This window comes from Diospyros lotus, chromosome 4, assembly GCF_014633365.1.
Source record: "Diospyros lotus cultivar Yz01 chromosome 4, ASM1463336v1, whole genome shotgun sequence".
In the NCBI taxonomy this organism is placed as follows: Eukaryota; Viridiplantae; Streptophyta; class Magnoliopsida; order Ericales; family Ebenaceae; genus Diospyros; species Diospyros lotus.
In genome coordinates, this window is record NC_068341.1 from 29502895 (window position 1) to 29514669 (window position 11775).

The 11775-nt window shown below is 33.5% G+C and overlaps 1 protein-coding gene across 1 annotated transcript; it reads right to left on the reverse strand.

Moving 5' to 3' along the window:
• Positions 1-625: 625 nt before the first annotated feature.
• LOC127799580 (uncharacterized) lies at positions 626-1862 on the reverse strand. Its single transcript, XM_052333734.1, has 2 exons — positions 921-1862; positions 626-813 (listed from the first exon to the last, which is right to left on the reverse strand). The coding sequence occupies exons 1-2, from the start codon at positions 1648-1650 to the stop codon at positions 785-787; spliced, it is 759 nt and encodes a 252-aa protein (XP_052189694.1). The 5' UTR covers positions 1651-1862; the 3' UTR covers positions 626-784.
• Between the last annotated feature and the right edge of the window lie 9913 nt (positions 1863-11775).

An 11775-nucleotide genomic window follows, 5' to 3' on the forward strand; every position in this document is an offset into this window, starting at 1 on the left:
ATACATGGCAAACGGACCCATACATTGTCCACTAGGTCCATGCCTACCATAGTACTCTCCACCTCTATCAGATCTCACAACCTTTATACTTTTCTCTCGCTGCTTCTCCACCTCAGTTTTGAAAATCTTAAACTTTTCAAGTGCTTGAGATTTATCCGCAATAAGATATACATATCCATAGCGAGAAAAGTCATCAATAAAGGTGAGAAAATATTTGTTCCCACATAATGTAGAGACATAAGATCCACTTATATCAGTGTGGATAATTTCCAGAAGCTCATTACTACGAGTTGCACCTCTTTTCTTGGTTTTGGTGAGCTTTCCCTTTATGCAATCAACGCAAGTCCTAAAATCATTGAAGTCAACAGTAGGCAAAATACCATTTTTAACAAGTCTCTCCATCCTTTCTTTGGAAATATGACCCAACTGTTTATGCCATAAGTTTGAAGAGTTTTCTTTAATCAAGGTTCTTTTAACACCAACATTCTCAACATTCAAGGAAGTAGCCATGGAAGAAAAATTTAACTTATATAACCCATCACACAAGAGTGCAGTGCCAACAATAACTGAATTAAAAATCAAATTTAAACTTCCATTGCCAATACCAAAATGATATCCCGCACAATCCATCTTAGAAATGGAGATCAAATTCCGCCTAAAGGACGGTACAAAAGCGACATCATTCAAAACAAGGGTATATCTAGTTTCTAATCTAAACTCTACTGCTCCTATATCTTTAACTTGTACTCGAATGCCATTTCCAACCACCAGCGTTCTCTCATGATCATTTGGCTTTCGCTTGCTCTTGAACCCCTGCAAGGTATTAGCCACATGAATAGTTGCCCCGGAATCAAACCACCAAGAATTCAATGGAACATCTATTAAATTGGATTCAAAACAAACAAAAGCAAGTGGTTTACCTCCACTTTTGTTCTTTGCCAACCAGTTCTTATACTTGTGACAGTCAAATTTCTTGTGACCATTTTTCTTACAGAACCAGCAATTGATCTCTTTCTTGATAGCAGGTTTGGGGCCATTGCTCTTCTGATTTTTGATCTTGTTGCCACCTTTGTTATTTCTGCGATAATTGTGGCTTGAGGAATGCCCTTTCATGTTTGGTTGACTCACAAAATTCACACTACCACCAGAACCCCTAAGGATCCTCTTTTCTTCTTGGTCACAGATAGAGATTAGTTCATTGGTATTCCACTTATCCTTCTGAGTATTATAAGAAGTCTTCAATTGGTCAAATTGTGAAGGCAAGGAGTTAAGAGGATGATGAACAAGAAATGATTCAGTAATGGGGATCTCAAGCTCGGTCAGTCTAGCAGTTATATCAACCATCTTCATAATATATTCTCTCACACCACCCACCCCATCATACTTCATTCCTGTCAACCTATCCATAAGTTCTCCAGCATCTGCTTTTTCAGACGATTTGTATTTTTCTACTATATCATCAAAGAATCTCTTAGCATTTTCTGTCTTAGATATGGCACCAATGAGAGTATGGGAGATAGACCTTTTCATTATCATCAAACTTAAACGATTCGCCCTTCCCCATTTTTCATACCTAGCTTTCTCTTCAATGGAACTCCTCACAGTTGGCTTAGGAGGCTCATTCGCATGTAAGGCTATGTCAAGATCCATCAAACCCAGTTGAATTTCAATATCTTCTTTCCATCTCTTAAAATTGGTTCCAGTCAGAGTCTCAATGGTTGAAGTCTGATTATCGACATTGAAAGCGCAAGGGGCTGTATATAAAAAAAAATATATCGCAATTAAATGTAAGCAAAAGATAAACAAGAATAAGCCCAAACATCTTTATGGCATTATTCTTACAAAAACTTAAGATGCACATTATAAAATCACCTTTGGGCAGAAAATATAATATACAATTTAAATTTTCAAGTGAGTAAATCAGGGACAAAGGATAAACAAGAATAAGCCTTAAACCTTTATGGCATTATTCTTACAGGAATTTAAAATGCACATTATAAAATCACCTTTGGGTAGAAAATATAATATTCAAGTTAAATTCCCAAATATGAAAAATAAGTAACTCAAAAACAATCTCCTTTGGGATAAAAGTTTCAAGTCACAATGTATTTTCACATTTACATCATGTCATCTAAATTAAAATACACAATTAACACCTTTGGGCAGAAAATTATGCACCTCAATTCAAATAACAAATGTCCCAAAATAATTAAGTGAAATCAATCAACTTAAATTTCCCTTTTTTTTTTTTTTTTTGAGTAATGGATTTATCATTTAATTATTAATTTTTTTAGGCTCAAAATAAAATTTTAATTTCAGACCCAAAAATATAATTTAAATAATTAAATGAGTAAAGCCCATAACAAAACATATATATCCCAATAAACATATGGGCTAAGTTAATAAAAACAGGCCCAAATAATCAAATTAAAACCCCATAACAAAATAGGCCCATGAATTGAAATTAGCCCACTTGATAAAAGGATAGTCTAAGCCCAATAAAAACAAATTTTGGATCTGCTGGAACAGATCCACTTATGGGTCTCTTTCGGATCAGGTTAAACGGCCCAGATCCGACCCGAATAACAACTCAGCCCCATTTAAAACCCATATTCTTCCTTCTAGGGTTTCTTCTCAAACCCACCGCCTCCATAGCCTCTTCCTTTCTCTCTGTGCGTCGCCGTCACTTCTTCTTTCTCTTTGTTTCGCCGGCTGCCTCGCCTTCTTCTTCTCCATTCAAGGCCGCGACCGGCGACGCGGGCCATCGGCGACGACAAACTACGCCATGGCCGTCGCTGCCACTGTCTTCTCCATTTTATTTCATCGCCATCAACCCAACGGTATAGCCTCTTTCTCTTTCTTAAACCGTAGCAGTGAACATATTATAAATATGTATGTATATATATATATATACTTTGCTTAGTTGCAAAGAGATTGGAGAAGACAGGGCAATGGAAGATATATATCTTATATAATATAAGTATTAGTTGCAGAGAGGTTGCAGAGAGATTGTATATAATATATATGTATTATATATATATAAGTAAATGTTCACGGCAGAGGTGAACAGTTTGTAATACATGGACATTGCACAGTAAAAAATTCACAATATGTGCATTGAAACTTACAGTACGTATAATCAGGTCCTATATGAATATGTGTTTGCTCTGATACCACATGTTAGATATAAATACTTCACAGTATATATATAATAAATTCACATGTCATATAAAATACTGATATTAATAAAGAAGAAGAATACCTCTATGCTCCATAACAACGATGAAAATCTTGATTGCAATGGCAAGCACAAAAGCACTGCACCAGACCAAATCTTCCTCTTCTTCTCTGCTATTAGGCCTTAACCCTTTTCTTAATGGGAAGAAAATGGTGTAATAGATGATCAGAGTGAAGAGGGGACTTAGCCATATATATATAGAGCCAATAGGGTTTTACCCATCACAAAACCCTATTGGGCCTACACTTATTCCACAAACCATATTTATATAACTAGGCCTAAGGCCATTAAGGTGCACCAAGCCCAAAGTCCAATCATAATCACATATAATTCATTTGGGCCTCCAGGCATTGTTAAGCTATAGCCCAACTGGTTTTTTTTTTTTCTTAAAAAAAAAACAAAATCCAATTAATATTGCACACAAAATGAAAAAATTCTAACACGGGAAGCTTCCGACGTGGGCGAAGACGGCCGTTTTCCAGTGGCCGAAGTTGGCCATGGCAGCGCTGCAAGCTCCGTGGCGGAGCTGGGCGCGCGACGGAGGATGGACGAGGCAGCAACCGCGCTGGCGGTGATGACTCGCTAGAGGCCGGGGACGGCCGCGATGGGCGGCGCACGGCAAGGAGGTGGCTGGGCATGGCGGTTGAGCGCACAACAGGGCTGGTTCGCGCAGTCATGGAGGAAGGAGAACAGCAGGGGTGAAGAAGATGAATGAATAGTAAGAAGGAAAAGAAAAATAGAAAAGAAAAAAAAAGAAAAGAGAAAAAGAAATAATAGAAAAGGAAAAGAAAATTAGAAAAAATATGAGGAAGCTCCGAAAATTCTAAGAAAATAAGAAATGAAGATGTATTAATATTTTGGAGATTTTGACGAGAATAAATGGGTCGGGCACACATATTGAGGCGATGCACAAAAATTGAGATGTCGCACAAAAATTGAGGTAAATGCATGGGAACTGCGGTAGTGTGCGAGAACCGAGGTGGTGTGCGAGAATCAATGACTTGCGCGACAATTGAGGTCGGTCACGTGTTTTGAGGTTATGGCACTCATATCGAGGCAGTCCGAGAGGCTAAGCTAAGGTAAGCAAAATTCCCTAGAAATTTCAGTAAATTAGGAAATTTATTTTAGGAATTGCTATTGAGAAATATTCAAGGAAATAATTGAGTAATGCTTAGTTTGAATTATTATTGAGGAATTATTTAGTGAGTAAAATGTTTAAGGAATTATTGAGGAAAATAGGAAGAAATAAAGGAAAGTGATGAAGAAATTAGGAAAGGAATTGATTATTGATGTTATTAAATGAATATGATGGCCAGGGTACGTTGAGGATTCGAATTGATTACATTAGAAACCTGGCACGAGAATCGAGATGTTATGAGAAAGCGTATGAGGTAAGTAATACTTACCAAAATGAATTTAGATTTATGAAAAATGCTTGATTTGAAAGTGGTTTCTTCCAAAACCTGATTTGATGAAAATAATTTATCATGTTGTCATGTCTTGATGTGATTATGTCATGTAGATTGCATTTACATGTATTGATGTTGAAATGTGCATACATTCACTATGATATTATTGATCATACATTGCATAAAGGGCTTGGGATTATGAACTGGTGCCGCTGCTCTACCAAGTGTGCACCCATACACATCGGTCCAGGAAAGGGGCTGTAAAAATGGGGAGCAGCAGTTGGGTGCGGTTGACTCAAGTCGAAAACTACGAGGACATTTTGCATATTGCATTCATGCACGAAAATGATTTTGTACTGCTTACTTAGATGGTTCATCATCTAATGGGCTTTGCCCCTGGAATATTCAAACGTTCCAAATGGAGATTGTAGCAGGTACGAGGATGAATGAGGCATGAAATGGCACTTAGCTAAGTGCATGATGAATGAACAATGAAATGAATGTATGTAATGTAGCTCATGTGTTTAAGTCCTGCTACTTTAAAATCTAAACGTTTTGAAAGTCCATGATGTAAGATGTGAGTTATGATTGATGTTTGATGAACGATGATGTATAACCTTATGGTTAATGATGACGATGTATAACCTTATTTAAGGTTCATGTTAGTAAGGACACATGTTATGTGTTGATGTTAGTTGAGACGTATGTCATGTTTTAAGTCATGTTGAGGAAATTTTGTTCCATTGATGAATAGCCTTGTATTGAGGATTAAATTCGAGAAGCGATGATGTAAAGATTTAATTTATGATTTATGTTAAAGTAAGATGTCAGGTTCGATTCTAGCTTCCGCATTTAAGGTATGTATATGACGTCTCTCGTTAGAGATAAAATGTATGGAAACTCTGGAACGGATGCGAGAAATAATGTTCTTTAAGTGTTAGTTTGAAAGAAAAAATTTATCGTCCCAGGATTGTCCTAATTTATAACACGCCCGAGAAAGTGGTGTGTTACAATATGTTACCCTCTATGGTATGGCTGCACACGCATATCCTGCCTAAACATCATCGGCACAACAATAGTAGTGTCCTCGCTCAGAGGCCGAGGGGACAAATACCCATCATAATCCTCACCTGATAAACATAAATACAATGTCATGCATGATCATATGTAACTCACACAACCATATATATGCAAGGATCTTTACACAATTATTATGGGAATAATTACTTGAGTAGTTTAAGGGCAAAAGCTCACATGTTCCGCGTTATGCAAATCACGTCATTGAACCCATATTGGTACGTTCTCAACCCATTTACGGCATAAGGTACTAGTCCCAATATTTGTAGGCCGACATATTGATATCTCATACGATTCTAGGGTCAAGGTATGAACCCCTATACGACGTAAGTATTTGTACCACTTTACTTTCAGGATTACGGGTAACGCACTTCGTTACTCACATTATTGGTTGGTCATGCATATTTGATCATACTAAATATTAGACAGAGGCTGGTCAGTTGTCCGCCACAATCGCATCGAGTCTCCCCAATTCTCTAAGAACCTAGCCCACATCGGTTTGGCAAAGCCTGGTGACGATTAAAAATAAATATCACTAGGAGTCACATATTTAGCTTAAGTCCACCGTTCACAGACTCAACAACAACTCATATTATAAAATGGTTACCACGTGTATTTGCACTATTAATGCGTGGAACCGAATCACGATGAGGGAGGAAATAAAATATCAAAAACAATGAAGACTTGCATAGGGATTAAGGAACATAAATAGAGGGTTGGGGCCTTACCTTGAGACGATCGATTCTTGCCTTTTCTATCTTCTTGCTACGAAATAAAACGTTTCATAGGAAGATAAAATTACGACTCATAATAATCAAATATGATCGTGTAATATGCATGATTTAGTCATAAACAATCTATAATTTAGACATATAATATTTTTAATAATTTTATCCACTTACCTGAATATTTTAAATATCGAATAACTCCAAAATTTCTTAATTTTCTCCTATTTTTCATCTTCCTTCGCTGCTGGCGGAATTCCTCCTCCCCCTCAATTTCTCCTCCCTTTTCCCTCTTTGCGTGCCTTCTTCTTTTCCCTTAATTCCCCTCAATTTCTCCCTTTCTACTTATAGGCTTTTCATGCTTGGCAGCCAAGCTGCAATCCAAAAGTTCGCTGCTGGCGGAATTCCTCCTCCCCCTCAATTTCTCCTCCCTTTTCCCTCTTTGCGTGCCTCCTTCTTTTCCCTTAATTCCCCTCAATTTCTCCCTTTCTACTTATAGGCTTTTCATGGTTGGCAGCCAAGCTGCAATCCAAAAGTTAAATTAATGGGAGGCTCAAATCCACCTAGGTTGCTGCTTCCAATTTCCTCCATGTTTATATATATATATAGGACTTGAGATGGCAGCACGTGGGAGCTTTCTCCACCACACACCATATTTATATATAAATATATCTTGGGCACTAGCCCATTGTTTCCTCTTAGCCCATTGATTTCACTTACCCCCTGATTTCATATACCCACTGGTTTGGCCATCACTTCCTCCAGCCACTTACACTTGCACAAAACTACCTATTAAGTCTTCAGCCATCACACACACACACACAACACGCACATATATATATATATTATATATACTATACCAATATATATGAAAATTTACATATTTAAACCCCATATTTTCTCCCTATTACATTTGAGCATTTCATTAATTACAAATACACCCTCAACCATTGAAATAATTTACATTACAATATTTAAAATGCAAAATTAATAATTTCAAACTTACTCAAAAGGACGATTATGCCCTAATGTTCTCACCGGACTATAGTTTCATCCCGAAACCATCTCGGGGTTGATTCTTAGGAAAAATCAAAACCCCTTCAGGGTTCCGTTGACTTCCCAGGAGTCCCCTACGATGAATCGATTTTTCAGCCTGAATTGAAGTTGTACCGAAAATTGTCTCGATTCTAATTTATTTTAATACCATAAATCTTAACTCGGGACGCTCGTTAATACCATATCATTTTTCTTAGACATCTAGGCTCCAGGACACTCCCTATAGTTGATTCGGTACTGATAACTGTAGAAAATTATATAACCCCAATTTATCTGAAAATTGAACTTATAACCCAAGTTAAATTACACTTGAGTTCTTTAGAAATTCTCGGGTATTGTAGTAGAGGCTTATTGCTTGATATCTCATTCTTAAATTTAAAGGAAGCTCTAGTTTGATTTCCTTGGCAACAAACATTACAAGATATTTTTTTCATTGAATTTTATCTTACGGAGACCTATAACTAAATCTTTATTAGCTATTTTTCTAATTAAGTCCGAATTAACATGACCTAATCTTCTATGCCATAAGAGAATATCATAATTCTTTACTATTAGGCATTATTTCTAGAAGATGACATACATTCCTTCTTTGGGAGTGAGATCTATAGATCTCTTCCATTAGTCATGTGCTATGAGTATCCACTATCCATATACCATTCGCTTTACATTGTGGTCCTCACGCACATCTACATATTTGATAAGATCATGTTTTAGGTTTGGACACCCATCTATAAACAGGTCCCTTGAATCTTTCTTCATTAGGATCAAATGATTTAATTATTCTTGATGTATGAGGATGAGGAGCAACATTTAAGATTATATAATCTAGCTCATTCATTGTTTGTATTATCCCTTTAGGTATCTACATTTGTACTATGTTGTTTCTCTTAGGTTGGGGTCTCTATCTAGGTTGTTTTCATTTTCTCTTAAGTGTTTTGTACCTTGGTTTGGATTTTGAATTTTTCTTTAAAATTAATGTGGTTAAACTTTTCTCTATGGCTTTCTTTTCTACTAATAATTTATCATTTTGAGTTTTTAATTTTTTTTTTCTTCTTCAAGATTAATTAATTGATCTTTTAATTTATTTTCATTTTCTTTCATGAGTTCTTGTGATTTTTCTTTTAATTTCTTTATTTCACTCTTTAATTTTTCATTTTCTTCTTTATGATTCTTCTTGATTGTTTTTACTTCTTTTTTAATAGATATATATTTTATATATAGTTCTTCGTATGTTTTTTGTAATTCTTCTAACTCTAAGTTATATTCATCTTCTTTTGTGCTCATAAAACATTTCTCTTCATTTACTCTTAGAGCCGAGATTTTCTTATCTTTCTTGTCCTTCATGTCTTCATTTATCTTACTTAATATTAATTCATGAGTTAGAAGTGTTTTTATTAATTCTTTCATTTTTAATTCTTTTAAATTTTTAACTTGAGAAATAACAGTCACTAAAGAATGTCAATCTACTGTTAGAGATTTAAGAATTTTCTTAATTTGATCTTTTTCTGAAATTATTTTTCCTAGCATCTTAAGATTGTTTATAATCTTTTGGAATCTACCATTCATATCACTAATATTTTCATTTTGAAGTAGTTCAAATTCTTCATATTGTGACATTAAGAAATTAATCTTAGTATCTTTTACTTGATCGATACCTTCATATACTACTTCTCATTTTCTTCAAATTTCATGTGATGTAGAATAAGTAGATAATTTTTCATATTCACTAGGAATGATTGAATAAAAAATTATGTATTTAGTTTTATGATCCATTTAATATTTTTTAATATCTTATTCGATCCATTTATTTTCTTTAGTTGAAGCTGTGACAAAACCATCTCTAACTATTTTTCACAAATAACAATCTATTGAACATAAATATGACTCCATCTTCATTTTTCAATAAACAAAATTTATGCCATCAAATTAATGGTGGTCTAGAGAGTGACAATCTTTTAGCTATAGCTTGGTTGGTGAATGTGGCCATCTAGATCTCTTTTAAGTTAAAGTGTAAACTAAGAGTTAAATTATTTTAGAAGTCTGTTCTGATACCAATTGTTAGTCCCTTAAGGTATGGCCACTCATGAGGGTGGTGAATTGAGTGTTTAAAATTTTTCTCCCTTTTAATGAATATTCTTGATTAATAATTATTTAAGAATATATATATTTGATAAATATAATAAATTATATTTGAGATTAATAATTAATGCAAGGCACAAAATATAACAAGAATAAATAATATAAAGCACAACACAATTTATAGTGGTTCGGTGTTTCCACACACACTTAATCCACTCTCCTAAGATCTAACCACCATTAAGGTTCCACTAAATCAAAATCACCAAGGTTTCCACACTAACTCACCTTAGAAACTAGATACACATTTAGATTACAATGGGTTCTAAGCAACCACTACACCAAGGTTTTCTCTCTAACTTATCTTGGAAACTAAATTCTCCTAGATTTTAATAATTTTAGGAAACTTATACAATTCTCAATAATAATTTAAATGTTTACATAAAATTTGTCAATGCTTGAACACAAATAAACAATTAAGAACAAATTATACAAGACAATAATATTTAAATAAATTTGTAATCTCAAATAGAGAAATTCATATTTATCGTAGAATACTTGAAGAACTTTTCTCCTCTTGCCTTGTGTCTCTTCGGTGGATGTGCAATAATGCTTCAAGAGCCTCGGATTGTTTGGATGCTTTACTTGAGAGGGTTTGAGAGTTTTCGGATACTTTGAATATACAATGGAAACACTTGGGTACTCAAAAAATGAGTTTGGGATGGGGTATTTATAACCATTTTGGTCACTTTTCCAACGATGAAAAATCTGATCGTTATAGTAAGAAAATTTAGTATAATTTAAAATTAATGTGTACTCAAATACCTAAAAGGGTTTATAGATCAGCTGACAAGATAAAGCTTGAACAAATAAGAGGTCTTGGATTCAAATCCAAGCACATGCACTTAGTTGTTAAAATATTTTTTGAGATACATATGATATAAAAATTTTATATAAATTAATCTAAAATATATTTTAAAATATTGTTAATAAAAAATAATATTTTTGATAATACATAATATTACATATGCTATGAGAATATTTTATAAATTAATCTAAAAAATATTTTTAACAAGAAATAATATTTTTGGTAATACATATGCTATGAAAAAATATTTTATAAATTAATAAAAAATAATTCAGTACTACAATTAATATATTTAAGAAAAATACTCTTTTTGTTAATCACCAAAAATACTATAATTTGTATATTACAAATTATCTTTTTGTTAATCATTAAAACTTAATTAATATGAGCAAGTTAGTTCATCATATATCTATCGTAGAATATGATTGTCCAAAGATATTGATTGCAGATATCTGTTATAAATATTAATTGTAGTAGATATCGGTTGATTAAATATGTATCAATAATAAGAAAATTTGTATAGAAACATAAAATGATTTCTATTATAAAGTTTGAGTGTCCCATAAAAGTGAAGAACAAGTTGTAGAAAATTAATGCTACTATGTTTCCCCTAAAGATATCGGCTATTGATAGATATCAGTTCAAAGATATCGATTGTAGATATATGTTGTAGAATATGGTTGTCCAAAAATATTGGTTGTAGATATCAGTTTTAGATATCGGTTGTAAATATCTAATGTAGATATCGATTATTGATAGATATTGGTTCAAAAATATCGGTTGTAGATATCAGTCGTAGAATACGATTGTCTAAAGATATTGATTGTAGATATTTGTTATAGATATCGATTATAGTAGATATTGGTTGATTAAATATATATCAATAATAAAAAAAATTGCATGAAAACATGAAATGGTTTCTATTATAAAGTGGATGAAACATACAAAATAACATCAATTTTCTACAACTTATTCTTCACTTTTATGGGACACTGAAACTTTATAGTAGAAAGTATTTCATGTTTCTATGCAATTTTTGTTATCATTATATATTTAATCGACCGATATCTTTAAACCGCTATCTACATCAGATGTCTACAATCGATATCTAAAATTGATATTTTTGGACAACCTTTATGCTTGTTTGATGAAGAACTTACAGAAAGTGAAGCACTAAAAAAAATAAAATATAATAACAGTTTAGACGAAGAAAGCAAGACGGACAACCGTTGTGTATGGCAGACTTTGGTAATTTTTTCAACAAATTAATCAGCGAGGAAGAAGAAAAGTCATTTAAAAAGAATAAAAAAATATAATAGAATAGCA